Below are 22,321 nucleotides of genomic sequence, written 5' to 3'. Positions count from 1 at the left end.
GGCTACTGAAGAAGAGAGAGAGAGAGAGCGAAAGAGAGAGAGAGAGAGAGAGGGAGGGAGGGATTGAGAAAGAGAGAGTACTCTAGTCATGTTGTTTACTCTTTTAAGTGTGCTGGCCATTCTGTTTTTGTGTTACTCACCAGCCAAAACAACATGCCTGCATTGACTACATTACCTTCACAGAACTCTTACCCCAGATCTAGCCTGATCCCAGATATTGAGTTAGCACCAACAGATGCAGATTGAGAACCACATGGGGAATCTGGGAAACAGTGAGGCTCTTCACCGATAATAGCATACCGGCTTCCTTTGATACTATCTAATGGATAATCTCATCGTATCTAAGGGGTAACTTATTACAACAGAGTTACTTCTCTCTCTCTGTGTGTGTGTGTGGGGGGGGGGGGGGGTATAAGAGTCCGCATTGCCTTTTCGGATAGTCTCCAAATAGATCCTTTAGCCTGACACAGCCTTTCCCATCAGAACACTTGCATTTACACCTTCTAAACAGCCATCTCTCATTTCTCTCTCTGACTCACTCCATCTCTCTCTCTCGCTCCTTTCCCTCGCCCCTCTCTCTCCATCTACCTGTCCTTTCTTCCATCCATCCATCCGTCCATCCATCCCACCAGACTGTAAACCAGCCAATCTGCCTGTAAGTCTGAATACCCAGGCACTGGAACCTGTCATCAAACGAATACGCAAATGAAGCAACAGACCGCGACTGCAGGGCAGCTGTCTCCTCCAGCATGTTTACGAGCCCATTTATGGGTCAACCGTTACAATCGCATTTTCGTTTTTGTGTGTTGTACTGGCATTCAGTAGCATCTATGAATCACACGATCATGAAGGCATAAATGTATGAAAGCATGTGTTCTTGTTTTAAATGTATGTAATTCTGGGATGTACATGCCTATTAATGTTATGTACCATGTCATGTTGTATGTTTTGTGTGGACCCCAGGAAGAGTAGCTGCTACTTTAGCAGTAGCTAATGGGGATCCTAATAAACAACTAAGAAAAAAAAATATATATATATATGGCATTACTCCCCAGAACCTACATCTAAGGCTATGAGTGGCTGTGGCCTGGGGATTCCTGGCATGGCCTAGAGACGTGTTCCTGACAGGCTAAACTATGTCAGTTATGTGTGAGGCTTCATTCTGAGTGTTGAGGCTGCACTGCACCCCATATCTGGGAAAACACTTAGCATTTCCGCGCCAGTGCAAGACTGGCATCCACGATAAACTGGCAAATATGGATGGCATGCGGGGAGAGTTGGAGGGTGGAGGGAAAAGAAATCGCTTTTCTCCATTACAACCAGAACTGCTTGCCCCCACGACATGTTTGCGCCACCCCACTCCATGTTCAAACGTTGCACCTATGAACATCATTCATCTCAAACTATATGTCTATCTTTGCTCAGTTTTCCCTCCCCTCTCCATACTTCCGCTGCCAAGCTGTGTGTCTATAGCAGGAGGTGCAGGCCAGGCATGGCTGTGACTTGGCTGTGTGTCTAGGCTATTTAAGGAGCACTTTCTCATTTACACTGATCTCATGTCAGCTTACGTAAGCGGACAGGCCTGGACCCTCAACCTAATTTGATCAACAGGAGGGGAATGTGTTTGGCTTGACAGCATCTTACTGTACTAAGACCCTGCATAAACTAGATTGGGTTCAGTTAATGAAATGTCACTTTTCAATGTTCCACATTTTATTGTGTTTTCAAACCATTATGTTTTTTTGTTTTATGTGTTTAAGATTTTTACAATTTGCGTGAGTAAAACGTACTAGGAATAAAAACAAACCTGAAATGTGATACGTCTAGTCTTACTAGTTGCTTGTGAGGTTGTTTGAGGTCGTTATCCTGTGTGCATTCTTGGTGCATCTCACCGTTTGCAGTCCCACATGAGTTTGCCTGTTTGATATTTTCCTCATTTGTATTTGATACCCCACAAACGTTATTGTTTGACATAAACTTTGGCTGGTGTTCTTGAAGGAAGGGGTGTACAACGACAAAACATACAGTGTGTCTACAAAACAGTGTATTTTCATGGAAATAGGGACTAGGCGTTTACTCACAAAAAAATCACACATTTATCCATTCAAAACGTGATTACCATATGAAGAAACCCCTGATGCAATGACTATGCAATGTTAAATAAATCCCCGTTGAGGATTTTCATCAAGTTGAGAATGAACATCAGTTCTTACATGATTAAACAAAGCCCAATGTGGGATTTTGCATTTAAACCAAATTAGCATGACAATAGGCCTACAGTCTCATGTGGATTTTCAGGTAGCCTAAAGCACACTGATTGCTTAGCGAATCAGGTGCGTTATTGCAGGGCTGGGAGAAAATACTGCAGAACCGCCGTTGGTGACCAATTATGAACACCAGACCAAAAGCCATGACCTCATACAATACCTAGGGTATGTGTCATCCTACCCAGTGGCCACAGTGAGGTTGTTAACTGACGGTCAAGCGAATGAGTGACTGTTAATCTTGGTCGTCCTCCCTTCAGGTCAGAGACAGCTGTTTTACTGTGGCTGATCACAGGGCACTGAGCTAACTACAGTCAGTCACTACAAAGAGCTTCAGGGGAGGTGAACTCATCCCTACCTGTTCCTGACCTCACCCAGCCCAGGTGTGCTGTGTCCATCTACCTCTACCTATCCCCAGAGCCAGAGAGTGACACTGAAGCAAACTCTCCACCATGTTAACAGTGACACCGGGAAATCATTCTTCCTTATCCAAAACAAGGAGCAGTGTGGTGGGCCAGAGCCCGTATATCAGTGATCTGTCAGTAAGCAGAAGTGCCAGAGTAAAGCAGCTTCGTTCCAGTTAGAGACACATGCTTAGATTAGCAGCACATAACCAGCCCCAGCCAGCGCGGAGCATGAGCTCATGGCATTAAACTAGGGGACAGGGGACAGTTGGAGGCACGCTGGCTGGCTTGGTGTCATCTGTCTGTTTGTGGTTAGTGTCAGGAAGGAGGAGCAGGGAGTGGGAAAGCTCTCTATTCCTCTAGCCTGCCTGTCTGCGTGCCTGTCTGCCTGCCTGTCTGTGTGCCTGCCTGCCTGCGTCCCAGATCTCTGTGTACTTTAGACTAACTGATCTCACATGAATAGCATGACAACAGCAGTCAGTGAAGTTGGCTGAAGCACACATGGGAAAACCTGGTGCTGATCCTCTACCTTAACCCTGCATACATATCGGTATTACAGTTGGCCCATGTTGTGTGCAATGGTTTGGGATTGTTCTAAATACTAAACTGGGGCATGTTATATGTCCAAAGCATGCAGAATGAACTTTTTTGAATTGGGACCGGGGAAATTGAGGATAAGCTTCCACACAGGGAGGGAGAACAGTGTCTGGGCTAGCCGTCTAACTGATAAACTGTCCACTCTCTCTCTCTCTCTCTCTCTCGCTCTCTCTGGTTCACACTTTCATTTTCCCTCTTCGTCTATCTGAGCACAGATCTCAGCATAGACAGTCAGTATGTCTCTCTTAAGCCTTGATTATGCCTGGTGCTAACATGTGTCCTTTATCTTGATCTTATCCACATTCTGATCGTGCCCACATTGCAGCCATTGCACTTACACATGGTAGTAAAATGTGTCTCTTATCCGTACACTGTGTCCACATTGTGACCAGATATCCTGGCCCCTCCCTGCAAATGAATTAACAGATATTCTTGTGATCTGATCACAATCAGATCACAATGTGTCTATTAATCATCTACACATGCCTAGAAATGTGGGCACAGTCAGAATGTGGACAAGATCGGGACAAAGGACGTTAGAACCAGGTATAAACAGGCTTCTGACGAGGTCTGTTGCTGCAGGGAGCATCGAGTGGAAGAGAACAGCAAGTAACACGAGGAGGTAAACCTGCTAGTAAACCACTTTCTGTTTTCCAGCTGGAGCTCTATATTCAAACCAGAATAACCTTCTTCCCTCGCCACACTGGCCCCATGGTGCACCTGTAAAGAGAGGGTAAACAGACACGTTGTTTTTGTTCTGGGTACAAAGTTAAACTGGGTCGACTCGTGTAGAGAGACTCCATGCAGTTACTCCACACACCCAGTAGCAGTAATACTTTGTCTTCATTTCACATTGGCTTAGGTTAGTCTTGTTGACATACAATCTCATTTCCGAGGAAGGTAGCTTATTGACCTAGGATCTGACATTTCATATTCTTTAGAGTCTAAAACGTTAGGGGAGGGGGGGGGCATAGGCAAACATGGAATTGTTTTAAGATGGTCATACTATGGATCGTTTAGCTCTTTGATTTAGAATTTTAGGACCCCTTTAGGTATCCCAAAAATATCTTTAAAAAATGATTTGATAGAATATTGATTTTGGCCATTACCACAGAAACGTGTCCCGTGACACTTGTGGGGGCCGTAGAGAAAAATGGAGAACCCCATCGTGTTCATGAGAATCTCCCCTTTCCACAGTGGGGTCCCATTAGTTTGTAGCCAAGTTGATTCAGATGCTCCAAACAGAAGTTGGCACATCGATTGTACCGACTTCAGACAAGTCTCCTTTGTGGGGGTCGCAGAGCAAAACGGTAGTCTCCCCTTTCCATAGAGTAGTCATTAATAGCTTGCAAGTCAAACCGTTCGGACGCCACAGACGTTTACGTGAGAAGACCGATTTTCGGGATGTCTTACGGTCTGACAAACACCGCTCTAGCTCTGCCACCTTTCAGAAGTGCGACACTGGCGGACGTGATGGATTGAGATGCATCCAATGCAAAAAGAAAGCTGATATCTCTAACTGACAGATTTTGATCGTTTTTTTGTTGTTGTTATGGTGCGTCACTGGAGCGTCAATCGACTCTAGGGGGTTTAAGTCAATTGCATAGGGCCCCATGTAAACTAGGGCAAGGAGCTATCCAACAATAGCCAATTAAATGCTACTGACCGAGGCAATGTTTAACTAACCTACAATACGCCTGCTATTTTGGCGTATTTCTATATGGTGTTAAAAGTTCAGACAAGTTGACTAAAGTCAAGGACTGGTGTGCTAGACTTTTGGCTTTAGGAATGATTGGCTTCAGGGCAAGTGCAAAAGAAAGAAGGAAAACCCCTACATTCACTGGAAATAGTCTTGATAGAACACATTTTGGGGAGCAATTTGTTGCCAAGACTATTTCAAGGGAGAGTGTTTTTTTTAATCAGATAGGGACCTGCACAGCAAGACACAACCAGCGTCAGCAATATAGTCATATTCTGCTTACATGAACAAATTACGACACTTCTCTGTTTTATGGACTTACTGAGTTATTACGGGTAAATGTCTTTCAGTCATTGGTTTACACCGCATGCTTTATTTAGATTAACATAAATCATTTTTGACTGCAAAACATATTGTCTTTTCAGTCCAGCAAAGAAATGTTGTGCTATAGTTGTTTCACCCCCCTTAACTGAATGTACTTTCTGTAAATTGCTCTAGACAATGCAGTGTAAATGTACAAGTGATACTACTACACATTGGGGGGGGGGGGATTGCAGTGGCTGCCCAGTACCTTCTAGTCCAGTGACGAATGGACGGGGAATTCCTATTGACTAGACTTCTATTAATCTCAACTCAGTTTAGCGGTCTTCTTCTCATAGAATAGCATGATGAGTGTTTACAGGAAGAGTGTGTGTGTGTGTGTGTGTGTGTGTGTGTGTGTGTGTGTGTGTGTGTGTGTGTGTGTGTGTGTGTTCCCCTTACCTCGGACTCTTTGATGTGGACGCGTTTAGTGTCAGCTTAGTGCCACACCACATCCACCTTTCCTCTGACTGCCTGAGTCCCTTTCCAACTAACAGCCCCCAGCCCGGACTTTCAAGACCATGTCAAGGCGTGTGTGTATGCATGTGTTACTGGAAAGACCACATGCATACACATGGTAATTACTCATAGCTGTGCTCACTTTTCCTTTTGAAGAAGTTTGAATCTTTCCTTGGTTTGTGTAATGTTTTACGATAATGTTTGTGTGCAAGAGCGATAGCATCTCGGAAATCTGTCACTCAGGATGTGCAAGCGTGCATTGCTATTTCCTAACAGCATGCAATCCCTTTCAGTGAAACAAAATGTGTGCAACTCTACTTCATGATTTATTAAGAAAATCCAGTTAGCACACTTCCCCGGTCACACACACACCATCAGCCCCCCGCTGACAGTGCAGAAGCCATGCTCTGGAGACAAAGAGAGCCCTCTAAGGCATAGGCTCCTAGCCCCTCTTCTCCAGCCCGCCCCCGTCTCTGGCCCCCCTGCCCTGGTTCCTGGCTCCTGCGGTTGTGCAAGCTGTTGCAGTAAGCAGCTGGTGTATGGGTGAGGGAAGGTCACTGCTTGCTTGCCTGAATAAGTTTTTGTCTGAACCGCTAGTGTTGCAACTACCTCATTCTACCTGTTATTCTTACTCTCTCCGTCAAACCCCCCCCCCCCCCCCGCACCGCTCCCCCCTCTCTTTCTCACCCTCTCTGCTGCAGCCTGGGGTTCTTTGTGCCACACTTCCTGCCTCACCTATCTCTGTCCAATCAGATGCCACTCTGCAGCAGGTTCATCCTATCAGATTCCACTCCATCAGAGACAGGGTCAAGTGAGTGCAAACTGCTCATCACTGGAGATTGCTGCACAGAACAATATTTTTTTTCAAATCACAGCAAAGAACTTGGGTAAAGTTTAAAGCATTTATTAAGAAATTGTGTAAAATGTGTTTACAGTTTCATAACAAACAGAATGACACTAAAATAATCAATACAATTCATAGTCCAACGACTTGATGTTTGCCAAGTTCATTCAGTGGTAGGCTATAAGAACTGCTTGCATCATATTAAGAAAGTTATTGTCTCTGAGTTTCAATCCGAGCATTCCCCAGTGTCTTTGTCAAACTTAAAAAATGAAGTCCAATATTTTCCTTTCTCTTCTGAGAACCTTCTGAAGTCCGCCTTCTTCCACATCTCTTTCTGCTACAAGAAAACCACCTTAACATCCAGCCATGTTTCACATTTTCACAAGTCCATCTCTTCTCCTCCCTCCTCTCTCTTTCTCTGACCATCTCCTCAGTTCACCCCTAACTCTTGACCTTAGCCAGGGCAGCTATATGGTCACGACCTGTCTCTGTGTACTGCAGAGTCCATTCCAGTTCAACTCCCTATCCTGGTCTGGGATTTCATGACATAACATGGGCCCAGTCCACATACACCTGAGCCAGTCCACATGAGTAATCCAGAACCACACTGCCTTCCCACACTGCACCCTGGGTCCTTGGTTACAGCCACAGCCTTATATTCCAATAGACAGGCAGGCTTCAAACCCTGGGGGGGGGGTCCGATTTATTTGATGCTTTCTTCGTCATCTTCATCATCATCAAATGAAGCATGCAGAGGGTGTAGTTGTTCAGCGTTCGGGTAGGGTGATGGTGGGAACCCAGTCATACACACTGCGGCTCTCCTCACAGAACAGATGCAGTTTGTCCAAAGCAGGGTCTTTCCAAGATCCAGCACCAGGGCTCTGTGAGGAAGAGAGAGGGAGCAGGGATTAGAATCATCACAATCACATCAGATAGACAGCTACTCTATATAATATAGAACTAGACTGAACGAGTGACATGCTTACTGCTTTCAGGGCGACCATTATCAGCAAGAACTATGGGTAAATCACGCTGACTGGATGACTCGTGACCAAGCCTGTAGACCAGGACGTACCGTGACAAGAATGCAATGTGCGTCCTTGGGTTCCCCAGTTTCGTCCGTGCCCACGAGGTCAGCCAGGCGCTCGATGTCGTTAACGCGCACCACGTTGATGTCGTTATCGAAGCAGAACGCCTGGATGAGGGTGAAGTGGATCTGGAGCGCGATGTCGCATTCGTACTCCTCGTCTGTCGCCAGAACGCAGAATGCCACATTGTCTGCGTCACTGTTGAAATAAACATGAGGCAGTTTTAGAAGCGGGTCCTATGCTGTAATTGTACACTACGCCATACATCGGAGCATGAATACTTTGTGCATGACAAAAAGCATTAGGAGTGTACTTACACATTCATAACTTTGGCAGACTCGTAGACTCCCACGGTAAGATAGTCCTGCTTCTTTGCAGACACCAACAGCTCCTCCAGGGCTGTGCCTGCAATTTGCACTCTGAGGGGGAAAAAAGATACATCGGTATTATTCATCTCTGCACAGTGTCATTACATAGTAACACATTATCAAAAGGTTCAGACTGCATTCGTTTGTAAAATGTGTAGGCTATTTACCTATCGGTGGTATCGAGTGCGCTCTCCTGTCCACGGATCTCTTCCAGTTCCAGAGTCATGATTGTAATCCAAGTGTATATCGGGCTTGTTCAATAATTGATAGATAGATAGACACAGGCTGTCACTTCACCGGCAGCTCTTGCGTTATTCTGGGCTCTTGCAGCGTTGCCGTTGTTATATAGCAGGTCAGCGGAGTTTCTCGGCAAGAGGCGTGGTTTTCCCCTGCTGACTGTCGTGATTGGCTTTGGGTATGTGCCGAGCAAAATGTCCCTGTGTGTTACAGTTGCGCTTGTTGACAACCCCACGTGGGGCAGGATTACAATATTACAAGAAATCCCCCCACCTTCATTGACTTTTGCCTTGGCTCGCTGCCAACATTCAACATCAGCACTGTGCAAAACTGAAATGTCCCCTTTTATATCAATTTGAAAACACCACACAGAAAAGAGGCTATGGGACAGAGGCTTGAAACGAATAAAACTTGCAGAACTGAATAAAGCTCCCAACCTGTACTCTTTGTTCAGTTACGGTATTAAAATTGACATGCACTCACTGGACATGTGAAGCCTACATTGTATTGTCTCTTATAAAACAAAATGGAGGTTATGCATAATGCGTTTCTTTAGGGCTGTTTAGTATTTATAGGTAATAATGCCTTATTGGTTTGCAATCGCACCAAAACCAAAAGTTGTAAGGATGTTGGTATCTGGGCTACTTGCAGCGCAACGTTAAACATAAAATGTGTGCCTTATCTATTTTCCCAAAGTTGTTATTGGGTCCAATACTTATCTGAGCAGCCAAGTGAAAGACGTTTTTTTTGTGTTTTTTTTTTTACGGAGAAATGACAAGCGGAAGAGAACAGCTTGCACGCGGCACACGCCAGTGTTTTGCATCTGAGGCTCAAGAACATAATTGCCCGTCTTGGCGCGTGGCGATTTATCGCCAAGACAACAGCCGCTGTCAGAATAATGGCGCGTGCCCCACCTGCCTCCTGTTCTTTCAGGATGAGAGTGGGGCCGGTGAGAGTGGGGCCGGGTGAGAGTGGGGCCGGGGGGCCGGGGGGGGGGTCAGGGTGTGTGTAACTGCAACAGCTACTGCAACAGCTGCAGACAGATGCACGTGCTCACTAAAGCCTCGTTCTTACCTGGTTCTAATCATGCTTCCTTTGTTCATATTGTAACGACCTTATAAACCCAGGGTCGTTACAATATCTTGTCCACATTCTGATTGTGCCCACATTTTCAGAAATATGTACACATGGTACTAAAATGTGTCTCTTATCCGTACACTGTGTCCACGTTGTGACCCACATCCTGGACCCTCCCTGTATGCAACTGATTTGACAGCTATTCTTACAAAATAATATTTATTTATTTATTTTAAGACACCTATTGACGGCGTAAGTCAATTGTGTCACCCGTCAATGATTTTAGAAGGCGGAAAACGATTTAAATGGTTTCACTGTCCAGATCCGTCTTCACTTGTAAGGTATCCAGACGAAATGCATGCCGAACTACCTCCCGAAGGTGGTCAAGAAGATGTCTAAACCTGTCTGGATATGTGGGCAAGATCAGAATGTGAACAAGATCCGGACAAAGGATGCATGTTAGAACCAGGTATAAACAGGGATTAAGAGTGGCCCTTTCACACTTTTATCATTCTGATTAATTGTTTGATTGATACGTCTGATAGCTCGTTGAAAGAGTCAACATACTAGCTTTTTAACAGTTATCAACTATTTGTCTGCTATTCACACTCCCTTTTTACTAACCTGTCAGAGTCTCCTATGAATAACGACTTGATCGGCCATCTCATGAACTATTAGCTCTGGCCTAGGCTACAGAGCACTGAAATTGGAATACAATTCATGGACAATCCTATAGGTACTTCACTCTACTAGGACTAACAATAGAAAGTTAGATAATACATACGATTGTGAAACTTGTTATAATACAGTGACTATTACTAGATCTGATATAGGCCTACATAGGCAGGCATCATTTAAAACAGTGTTGCGCCTTAGTCAGAGGATGGCTAAAACGGTTGAGCCCTGCACGGGCATGAATTTTAAGCCCTAACCATGTCCGCGACGTTAAGGCCCTACCCTACCAAGACCGGATTGCTTCTGCCAAATTTAAGACCCGGCCCGGCCCGGCCCTGCCCTGCCCTGCCCTGCCCTGCCCGACGCTCTAAATCAGAAATAACTTCCTCCATTAGTATATCCATAAACTTCTCCGATCTGTCTGTCACTCGCTCCCTGCGCACAACTCACTCTGCATGCACTCTGCTCATGGCTGCTCTGAGTCTGTGAGTTTCCATAGCAACAGGCTCTGCTTGGGCTGCTCTGCTCAATGAAGAGACACGAGACGGCAGTTAGCTGTCAGCTACTTTTCATCACCCTAAACTCGGACAAAACTCAAGGAACATTCTTATTTTCGGTGAAATAATCTCTCCTGTTTTATATTTGACGAGGTTTTAGTACGTCTGACACCGTGTTATGATCTTAGTCAGATATCACTGTACCATACAGCAAAGCACAAGCAAATGGCTCAACGACAAAATGTTAGCGATCAATTTAGTGATACCCGAGCCTTGCCCGTACCCTAGTTATTGATGAAATAAACTGGCCCTACCAGGCCCTAACCCTTCATATGTCAGGGCTGTCAGGCTCCAATCGAGTAGCAGAGCTCTACAAAACTGTGCAGAAGTCGCCACCCGGTGGTAGTAAACGATAATGACCTTTACCCTACATTGCCAGACACAGCTTGTTGAATAACAAAGACTCATGATCACACTATTATGAGTCATTTATTCCTTATAGAAAGTGGTGATCATGTGCTGTTATTCACTCTTCTGTTGTAAGTGTTGAATCAATGATGCTATCACACACTATCCTATACTTCCATCCACCTCATCCTTCCATCCACTCAAATATTCCAGCATCCATCATCACACCTTCTTCACTCCATCCCGTCCTACATGCACCCCATCTTTAAAACATGTTTCTAGTGAAGTACAATTGTTTAAAACGAGGGGCCCAGATCTGTTTGTGCTCTTGCACTCTACAGCCAAAGTGCATGTTTCAACTAAAACTTGCTAAATTTTGGTATGACAATGAGTGACAGGGATTTTTGGCATGATAGCACAGACTGGCACTCAGGCTATCAATTTGCAGATGTCTGAACACATTTCTACTTAGCAAGAATTAAGTGTAATTGTAGTATGCAGAGAGGACTGTTGGAGGTGGAATTGAATGTGTAACTATTAGGCCCAATGGCTGTCAATTCCCAATTTACTAAAACAAAAGCTTAACCGTCTTATCAGAGGAACTCGTCAACATTAGTTAAAAAAAACTCAATTTTTATTGGTGACTTTTGACATTGAGCTTTAAAGCCCCAAAAACAATTAGCAGCCCGGTTGTCTCCTCCTGCCTCCACGCAGGCTTGCGCTTCTGCTGACTGGGTGGGCTGAGAAGCCTCTACTTCAGGCTATTTTGATAGATGATACCAAATGAGCATCTTGCTCAGCTTCTATAGCTTCTAGTGGCCAAGACTTTCATAACATTTCCATGACGACCCAATAACGTAGCCTATATTTTAACAAACCTATCTCATGAGCCGGAAATAACCCTCATTCCTCAGGTAATTGTCTTCCAACGAAGAAACCATTTCCATGAGCATTTCGTATTGAAGATAGCCAACTAAACTGGAGCAAATCATGGTTTACACAACTAGACCAAAGGGTAGGCATTCCATGTTTTTGATTTAATTTAACCGACTTGGAAGACCAGGTGTGATGAATTTAGTCAATCACTGGCCTAAGTGCGACACTTCAGGAACAGGGTTGCCAACCTCTGAACTAGACCTTGGGAGAATCCCCAGAAAATTAAACATATAGCTAGCTCTAACAAACTGTGGTAACACCAATTTCTGCACAAAGAATCAGCACGTGTCAGCAATGTTTCAGCACCATGGTCAGTAGCAAACTCATGACAATCATTCATTTAAAAAAAAGGGGACTTTTAATAGTGACGTTTAATGTCATACAGTAAATTGTTAAAAACGAACATTACAATCATTCCAGCCTATTTACATTCCAATTTCGGACTATGGCATATCAGTGCTTCTTTTCAACCTGATTAAACTACATCTTATCTCTTCTTCGACATATCAAAAATAACAAAGAGTTCCAATACCATTTAGATTTCATAATTCACTGAACCGAAAAAAAAAAAGACAACAAAAATGCCTCACTGAATGAACTGACAGGTCATTACACTTGAGTATAGTTATACTGCAACACTGAATTAACATAGCTAATATATATTTAAAAAATGTTCACTTCTCCATATGACACACCGAGGGGTAAACAACATACTGTAGGTCCAGAGAGTGAACCACTGGATGAAGGACTCAAACAGTTCCTACCTAAAAAGGTCAAAACTAGACACAGTTCCGTCACTGGCACTGGAAAATGGGGACTTATTCCAGAGCACTCCCATTTTCAGTCATTTCAATTTGTCAACAAGTTAAGAGCAAAACAAAGAAAAACACTAGAGAAAGCATGAAAACCCTTGTTACAAGGAAAATACCAAAAGATGTCCACAAAATCCAAATGTCCTGCAATGTCTAAAGCGGAGTATACAGACAGATCAACCACTAATCTGGCGTCATGAGTATACATTTACACTATGGATGCTGAATGTGCAAAGTAAACTAGCAGAGAACTAGACATGCGCTATGGAAGGAATTGGTCATTCGCTAGCAAAGTACTTAGCAACAAGACCTGCTGGAGACACACTAAAAAACACAGATGGCAAGAATTAATCATTTTGTTTTTCAAGAGAGAATTTGTGTTTTAAAGTCTTCAGCAGTCATGCAATTTCAACAGATGACTATCCCCTTTCATAGTGTACTTCACCCCACCCCCCTTGATGAGAGGATAACAATGGAACTCTCAGTAGTCCATTCTACCACTGGAACAGAACATCAGAACAAAGTGCTCAAAAAGGAACAGAAGTATCACCAGGAGAAGGAGGAACAGATAGAGAGAGGGGGAATACTGTGATAACAAAACATCTACTACCCCTTTTCCCCCCAAGTTTCAATCAACATTATCAATAACAACTGAAACCTTTGATTAGTCCCCTTCATCCTAGCCCCCTTCCTCCCTCTGTTTAGTTGATTCAAATCTGGCTCTTCTGTCTACATCTCATCCGAGCGGTGTTGCTGTATAATGATGGACGTTGGCTTCCTGTCGATCCAGTTTTCCTTGGTCCCTGGAACCTCGTAGGCCACGGGCGTTCCCACTGGATCTCTGGATCCCTCCTGCAGGCCCCCGGGCCCGGCCCCCGGCTTCAGCTCGTTTTGACCTGGTTTGGGGAAGTCTGCAGACGAGTTGCTGTTGACTCCGCTCTCCGTTTCCGACTGCTCCACCTTCTGGTAGTCTGGTGTGTGGTTCTGGCCTCCAGTGAACATTGCCTTGGGGTTCTCTACCTTGGGCACTAGGAGGAGGCTGAGAGGGGGCGGCTCGGCGCTGTCAGTTTCCTCCACAGGCTCAGAGTAAGCCAGGGGCAAGTGGTCTGGGGCGTCATCAACAACCACTGAGCGCAAGGTCCTGGACACAACTACAGTTCAGAGGGAAATGGCTTGTTAACGTATTCTGAATTCTTACACAATGTTTCATACAGCACCTTAACTGGAAGAGACAGGAAATATTTGTGAACAATTTGTTGATGTTGTTTATCGTTGTATACATAGCTATTCTTTATATTCTAAATGAATGTTATTTTCAACAGAAGAACATGTTATTCATAGTTTAGACATAGCTTTAGCCTTTGAGACGACACTTCTGTCCTGACTTACCGGAAGAGGGGGTGTATATCTCCTTCTGTCCAGGGCTGCGGCCAAACGGGTTGACAGAGGGGAAGATGATGAGGCAGAAAGACAGCAGGAACACCTGAGAAGAGAAGGGGGGGAAAAAAACGTAAGAAAGCTGTTAAAAATGTGGTGTGTGCGACCCAGATTTACAAACCCAATAGATGAGGTACGTCGGTCTACAAAGACGAATGCAAAAAGTATTTTACTGTGTAAAAAAAAAAAAACGTTATCTTCCATTTGTTTTTCTATAAGAAATATAATTCTCATCATTACGGACCAAAGCAGCACTCTCGTCTTTTGTTAACCGAAGTGAAAGTACTTGTTGGTTTATGTTTCCGTCATACCATGGTTTGGCAGTGGGACAAAATAATGGCTACTCCCAAGTTGCTTTGGCCTCAATAGAACACTTCCATAAAATAAACTAGTACAGTACAGGCAGGCACTCCTTGAGAACCATATGAAACCACAAGCAAGCCTCAATCAGGGTTGGTCTATAATGTCCCAAACAGTTGAAGCTATAAAAATGTCAACACAGGCTGAGCTGGCAACCTGAAAGAGCAGGATGTAGCACCCACCATGTTAAAGTTTAACTTCAATTTGAAAAATGTCAACCAAATACACCTGCAGACGTAAACTTGTACGTGGGAGTCCTTCAGTACTAGTGTTACCACTAGTTTGAATTCCCAGCATCCCAAACAAAGGATATGTGGTGGTGTGAGTGTAAAGATCTACGCTGTGTTAGTCCTCTTACCATGACACAGGTGCTGGTGGTGGTTGTCTTCATGGTTGACATCTTCATCATGGACTGCAACTTCCTTAGCTGCTCTATCAGAGACCTAGACAGGGGGAGAATAATAATACCCATTGGACAATTTTCACAATATTAGTCTACCAACGTTCATTCTGTGATGCTTATCATAACATTCATTCCATAATCATGATAACAGCAGTGGTGTCTTACATGTTTTGTTTCTGCAGTTGTTGGACCTTCTTCTGCAGCTCCTGGTTGTGAGCGGTGCAGATGGAAACCCTAGGCACCAATCAGCAATAACTCGGTCAATCAAACTCTACTTAACACACACACCTTTTCACCCGATGAAGACATAACAGGCTAAACATTGGTGAAGTGAAATGGTGAAATCAATCATACAATGACGAATACTTTATTAGTACTGTGTGTGCTGGCTTTCAATTCATTTTCAGAGATCCCGCCATTCGTTCTCTCACCTGTTCTCCAGGCCGTCCACGTACACCTTCTTCTTCTTCCTACTCTCCTGGGCCGACTGCTTGTTGCGGATCTTCCTCCTCACCCTCTTCAGGGTCCTCTCCTCCGCCTGCGACAAAGAGAGAGAGGAGGAATGGCTACCCATCACATGCTTGACATGATTGAGCGGATAGTACACAGTGCTGAGGAGCAGTCTGCCGTCACACTGCTGGAGCCAAACAAGCTATCTGGGACGGTTTCTCATTTGGTTTGATAGGAAGTGATTCTGCAGGGTATAATTATTTTCTCTCTCATTTTGAAAAAAGGTCAACAAATAATTACGCTGTAGTCAAACGTGCGTGCAGGAGAGATTTCTACTATTTAATAGACATTTTCTGTTCACTGGCCAAATATGAAACATAGATTACAGAGGAGGCTGGTGAGAATGGGCTCATTGTAATGGAATAGAGTCAAACATGTTTCCATATGTTTGATACCATTCCAGCCATTACAATGAGCCCATCCTCCTATGGCTCCTCCCAGCAGCCTCATCTGATAGATTATGCCTTCATAATAGCAAGCTCAACCCTCTGAAGTAGCAACAAATTGGGTAGATTGTGTCACACCTCCCTGGCTGTCATTTGTAAGGGGTGCTTCCCTGAATGCCAATTAGATCAATGTTTACAATGGTTTCTAGGTTGGTCTCCAGCACGTCAACAAGTATTTGTAATAAATCAATGGAGAAAATGACCTTAGTAAGAGGCATGCAGGACGGTATGGTTGCTCCTTCCTTAGCGAGAAGTCTCCTTTCCTCATCAGTCAGAACAATCTCCTTGAACTGGAACTAAAAGGAAGAAAAACATTTTTTTTTTAATGAGATGTGCTGAAGATCTGCTCAAGGCCACACGTACACCACTTTGCCACAAAGATTATGTCTTGTGACATAATTGTAAAATGTTGTTCATGTACTCCAGGGATCATAACTAGTAGCCGCGGGCCGATTATGTTCTTGAGTGGCTGGTCAGGAGGCCAGAACATAATTACAAATAATTTGCTGAATCCACTAGTTAATGATACCTGGAGTACATTAAGAAAATATTCTCACACATTATCTTATTATTTGACCCTGCTGGTCATCTATGAACATTTGAACAACACTCTGGCCTTAATGGCCATGTACTCGTATAAATCAGCATCCAGCACAGCCAGAAGAGGACTGTCCACCCCTCAGTGCCTGGTTCCTCTAGATTTCTTCCTAGGTTCCTGCCTTTCTAGGGAGTTTTTCTTAGTCACTGTTCTTTCTACATCTGCATTGCTTGCTTGATGTTTGGGGTTTTAGGCTGGGTTTCTGGATAAGCACTTCCTGACAACTGCCGATGTAAAAAGGGCTTTATAAATACATTTGATTGATTGAGACTGCAAATTGACCACAAGGCCAAACAGATATTTGACTAAAACATTTCAAACCTTGCTTACATTTGTATACAATCTCTCTATGCGTGGGAATACTTGGGAACAGATTTCCCAAATTAAAATAACTTTGATCCAATTTCCTGGTGTTGTTACAGTTTTAAATAATTGTTCATATTGGGGGAAGGGGGGCAAATAAAACCACCCGCAGGCCAAATTCAGCCAGCCAGTTGGGGAACCCTGATGTACTAAAATAATGTACAATCAATGCCATTCTTACTAAAACAATGAGTTTGGCAATAAGTTTAACAATGGTGAAACTGCCACTTCCATTTGCGATACTACATCAAAGAAGTTACTGCAAACAATGGACATGCGATACAACAACGGGATAAGCACCGCCATTTTTTTGTACCACATTGGGCGACGCTCCTCACCTCCTCTTCGTCAACAAATCAAAAACAGCCTTTCCGGATTACATCTTCAAGACTTGATCATCCTGTTTCCTCGTCTATAATGTTAATTTGATTATGTGAAACTCACCAGATCAACTTTGTTGTTCTGTGTAGAGTCCTCTATGGCGAGAGAACAGGGAGGTTCTTCACTGGAATAGATCTGTTCCATTTCCATCCCCTCACTGTCCAGGTCGTCTGGTGAACAGGAAAGCACAAAAACACAACATTTATATTGTTTCTGTTCACATGAACAGTAAAGTTCTCAAACCTTACTAAAATACTCTTTTGAAATCTTCTAGCCCGAGGACAAGAGTCTAGTGACTGGACTCAAATCTGCTAGACTTAATCCCCAAAACATGGACGAGATAGCTGGAATTAGGTGGTGCTAGTCTAACTGATCTTTATAGTTGTAATGGGAATATTTAAGATGAATAAAGTTCAAATTCAGTTAAGAGTCATTGCCACACTTAACATATTTAAGTTTTCGCTTTGTGTAATACACATGATTTCCAGTGTTCTGTTCAAGTTAGGTTCTGTTGATAGTGATAAACACCAGACTGGAGGTACAAGAACCGAGGACACTGATTATTATTGTATTCTGTGAAACTGTGATTCTGTACCAGCTGACCCATATCACTGCATTTGATTTTGACTTCCTACAAGGCTCTTAGCTGGCGCTTACAGACCACTTGGTACTGTCTGATTACATTTAAAATGGCATGTCTCCAAGAGGCCAGCTGGACATTTTCTCTGCTTCTGTTCTGGAGGTGTCTCCCTGCCTGTTGCAACTTGTAATAAACCAGATTGATTTGGGATAGATTTTATCAACGATTGCTCTCCTTTTGTTTCACCTGGAAATTCCCCATTACAATAGTTGATTGGCTGGTGTGCTACATTATTCAGGATTCATGACCAGCTGGGCTAGTGGGTGTGCTGTGTATGGTCACACCTGGGAACCTCTTCATTTGCAAAGCCCCGTAAAGTTAGTCTGTAGACGCTCAAACTACCAACAAACTATCCAATTAGTTGAATTGTCAATAGCCAATTTGATGTCATGCAACTATTCATACCACCCAAAGCTATGAACCTGCTAGACAAGTATAAAGGTCTAGATCAACATTTACCCAGATCAATAAAGACATCCATGTCAGGCTTCTCAGCCCTCACACTCTGTAGAGCATTCATGTCTCCTCCCTGAAGTAGAGAGTAGCTGTGGTCCGTTTGCACAGCCAGGGCTTCGGGGCTCTCAGCCTGGAGCTCCAGGGCCATCAGGGGACTGTCGGAGTAGCCCGGGCTGGGCTGGGAGTACCCTGGGCTGGGTGCGGTATCACTGTCACTCCCCTGGGGGCTGGGGCAGGCCAGGAAGTTCTGGCTAACTACGCCCCCAGTGCTGCTGTCGTCAGAGATGCCGCTGTCGCTGCCCAGTGGAGAGTGTGAAGCACACGAGGCGGCCATGTTGTCTTCTCCCTCCAGCAGGCTGGAAAGGAAGTCCTCAGTGTCCATGCCTGTCAGCATCTACAACAAACACAGCAGGACATTGGTGTCGATTCAAAATGACTGTTTATTCCACAAAGAGAAAATTTGAAAAAGAGTTATTCTGCTTTAAAGTAAGGAACTAGTGCTGAGCAATTAGTGCTTTTTGAAGTCGGTTCAGTTTCGGTCAATTATAAAAAGATAATCAGGGTTTTCGATTTTGATATTATTTTTTTTAGATATTAAATGCACTTTGCATTATGTGGGTTGAATGCTGTAACACTTGATAAAATAATTAATAAAAGTCCCATGATGGTAGTGGTTGCCCATTACTTCTTATCACATATGAAACCATCATTAAGTCAAATTACTTTACTTAAATAAAATATTTGAATTATTACTATTATTTAATTCCAGATAATCATCTCCTCTCTATAGAGCTGCTGCCTATGCTGTCTGACAAAAATCACTATTTTAGTAGTTTTCCAAAGTAAATATAATTTCTGAATACCAACTGTCAATTACTTCGATTATGTATTTTCAGGCTCATGAAGCAACTGCTTTCTATCCCTGTCGATCGCACGTTCTCTCAGTCTCCGTGTCTGCTCCGTTCAGACCGGACAAGTTTAAGCGGGCGCGCAATGCATTATGGTTATTATAGTTAATTACCACGCTTTCTGCACTAAACTATGTAGAATATTAGCCTGTTGGAAACAACAACTCCCTACTACATCGCACAGTTCAGGCTTCATCTGATTTCTCTCTACAGAAACTGCACATCGAGCTCACCGAACAAAAACAAAATGGAATTAAAATTAATGAACCAACTTCAATAGAATTAGTTGTTAAAAAAAAATCTACAAATAACCGACATTTCAGTGAATCGCTCAGCACTATAAGGAAGTTTAGCACATTATTGATGTAAAACGATAAAATAAATATTTCTGCTTTACTACATACCATTAAATTAATGGTTTGTTCCCTGACAATTACTAAACTCTATTAGCAAACATAAAACAGTCTTATTCCTAAGTGGGAGACATACATCTTGCTCGGCGAGCCAGTTTTCTAGCCCATTCCCATCTGTGAAGAAGGGATCGTTGGCTCCAGTCTCTCCATACTGGCACAGGATCCCCAGAAGATCCACTCCATCCATATCAGGAAGATCCTCAGTGACTGACATCTGGGGAAACAGAATCACCAATGTCACCATTACAATCAGGAAATATAAGACTTTGGTTTGGGGGCAGGTCCAGTTCAATGAGGTGTGATAAGAGAATTGTGACCGAACTCATTCTTGTTCAAATAAAAGGCAAATATATTGGAATATCCTACCCAATAACTGTATCTTTAAATTTTAAATTCTCTAACATGTCAATTCTGGACATGAGTTATTCTGGAGAGAGACTTAAGTGAGAGTTGACACCAGTCACTAGTGTTCGGCAGCCCTCACCCAGTATACAGCTGCGCGCTCCCATCAATGACCTCATTCTTAGACATCGTCCCGCCCACTTCCCCCTTTGTCACATGAGAAGCAACAAAACAAGCCAGTCTACTGCCGCGTTCATATGCAAGTCGGAACTAAGAAACTCGGAAAGGTCCGACTTGCTGATTCGTTGAATGCGGCAGGCGAATAAATACAACCAGTAAACATGTCGGAGATTTCCGAGTTTCCTAATTCAGACTAGTACACGAAAGCGGCATAAAATGTTCGTGATAATATTGCACTTCAAATCTAGTACTCATATTTGATATGAACTGCTGCTGTGAAAAATCTACCCCACAAATACATGTAAACCAGTTTGTGCTCAGTGGGCCGATGGTTAGTTAGCAAGCTAGCTAGGTAACGTTAGCCAGATACATTGTTGCCGGCCTAGTTTATCTTGCTATCGTTCCCTACAAGAAAAGGCATTGTTAGCATAGAAACATGATGTACTGACAGTGCAGACACAAGGGTTAGTAGGTAGGCCCGGGGCCCATCAGATTTACCTGGTTAGGCTAGTTAGTTAGCTAATCAAGAGTTTGCTTGCCAAAGCTACATATGCTGCATAGTTGACCAGCCAATGCACGTTCCATGACCTACCAAATTTGAGAAATAACTGAACATATTTCCATAAAATATAAAGAATCGATGGTCATAAACTGCACACCACGGCTTTACACGTTTAAACTGACAGCAGCTAACGTTATAACGTTAGTAATGTGCCAGCACGACAGATTCATCTGCAAATATTGCTGAGGGCGTGGTCGTTGTTGTATGTGTTCGTTTATTAATAAAATAAATAGCATTAATTTATCATGTCTCAAATATACTTACCTTTCTCAGTATACTGCCTGACAAGTTAGAATAGCATTCGAGTGAGTCAGTGACGCTATTTTCGTTGTCTATTCGGCGTTACTGTCTGTAAGGTCTCGTAGAGTACACTCTCAAGTATGACTACTCTCTTCCTGATGAAATCCCCTTGCAGTTCCAACAAGACAGAAATTGCGTCATCACGTATAGACGAGTCAGCATGCGTAATATTAGTCCATTATGGGAAATGTAGTATACCGTGTACAATACAGTATGATTACAGTACTCAGATTCAAACTATACTAAACCATGAATCAAAGGCATCACAAATGGATGAGGTTTACTGCTTGTGAAAATGTATTGTTGATAGGATATAATGGCATTTTCTCTCATACGCACATCTTTGATATTTTTTTTCTTCAGAAAATATTGAGCTGTATGAAGAGAGATATACTGAGACGAGGGCACGACAAAGCCTATTCCCCCTCAGGACACTGAAAAGATTTAGCATGGGTCCCCAGATCCTCAAAAGGTTCTACAGGTGCATCATCGAGAGCATCCTGATTGGTTAAATCACTGCCTGGTATGGCAACTGCTCAGCCTCCGTCCGTAAGGCACTATAGGGGGTAGTGCGTAATGCCCAGTACATCACTTGGGCCAAGCTTCCTGACATCCAGGACCTCTGTATCAGGCGGTGTCAGAGGAAGGCCCTAAAAATGGTCAAAGACTCCAGCCACCCTAGTTATAGACTGTTCTCTCTGCTACCGCACGGCAAGCGGTACCGGAACACCAAGTCTAGGTCCAAAAGCCTTCTTAACAGCTTCTACCCCCAAGCCATAAGACTCCTGAACAGCTAACCAAAGGGCTACCCAGACCCCTCTTTTACACTGCTGCTACTCTCTGTTTATAATCTATGCATAGTCACTTTAACTCTACCTACATATACATATTACCTCAATTACCTCGACTAACCGGCACCCCCTGTATATAGCCTCACTTGTTTTTTACTGCTGCTGTTTAATTATTTGTTACTTTTATATATATTTTTTTAATTAACTTCTTAAAGCATTGTTGGTTAAGGGCTTGTAAGTAAGCATTTCACTGTAAGGTCTATTACACCTGTAGTATTCGGCGCATTTGTCAAATACAATTTGATTTGATACTGTACATTAGGCAAACGCACCATGCCCCCCTTCAGTTTCATCCACAGCTTAGAGTCGACATATGCCGATATAAGCCTAGTTACTGTTTCTGAACTGTAAGTAAGACATTAGGGTTGTTTCTTATCAGATACAGTCACCATTTAGTCCATAATATAAACCCATTAACCCTAGATGAGAAAAATACGTTTTGTAAT

General features: G+C 43.4%; 2 protein-coding genes across 2 annotated transcripts; both read right to left on the bottom strand.

Moving 5' to 3' along the window:
* Positions 1-6,671: 6,671 nt before the first annotated feature.
* Positions 6,672-8,409, bottom strand: gadd45ga (growth arrest and DNA-damage-inducible, gamma a). Its single transcript, XM_029716428.1, has 4 exons — positions 8,251-8,409; positions 8,033-8,134; positions 7,703-7,913; positions 6,672-7,508 (listed from the first exon to the last, which is right to left on the bottom strand). The coding sequence occupies exons 1-4, from the start codon at positions 8,307-8,309 to the stop codon at positions 7,395-7,397; spliced, it is 486 nt and encodes a 161-aa protein (XP_029572288.1). The 5' UTR covers positions 8,310-8,409; the 3' UTR covers positions 6,672-7,394.
* A 3,839-nt stretch (positions 8,410-12,248) lies between these two features.
* On the bottom strand, positions 12,249-21,142 carry creb3l3l (cAMP responsive element binding protein 3-like 3 like). The gene is made up of 10 exons (XM_029716427.1): positions 20,989-21,142; positions 19,717-19,854; positions 18,323-18,713; positions 17,287-17,393; positions 16,085-16,177; positions 15,357-15,463; positions 15,091-15,159; positions 14,881-14,965; positions 14,115-14,208; positions 12,249-13,876 (listed from the first exon to the last, which is right to left on the bottom strand). The coding sequence occupies exons 2-10, from the start codon at positions 19,852-19,854 to the stop codon at positions 13,455-13,457; spliced, it is 1,506 nt and encodes a 501-aa protein (XP_029572287.1). The 5' UTR covers positions 20,989-21,142; the 3' UTR covers positions 12,249-13,454.
* Positions 21,143-22,321: the final 1,179 nt, after the last annotated feature.

The sequence above is a fragment of the Salmo trutta genome, chromosome 27 (assembly GCF_901001165.1).
Source record: "Salmo trutta chromosome 27, fSalTru1.1, whole genome shotgun sequence".
In the NCBI taxonomy this organism is placed as follows: domain Eukaryota; kingdom Metazoa; phylum Chordata; class Actinopteri; order Salmoniformes; family Salmonidae; genus Salmo; species Salmo trutta.
The sequence above is the reverse complement of the archived record's forward strand: the minus strand, read 5'-3'. Positions and strand labels throughout refer to the sequence as shown.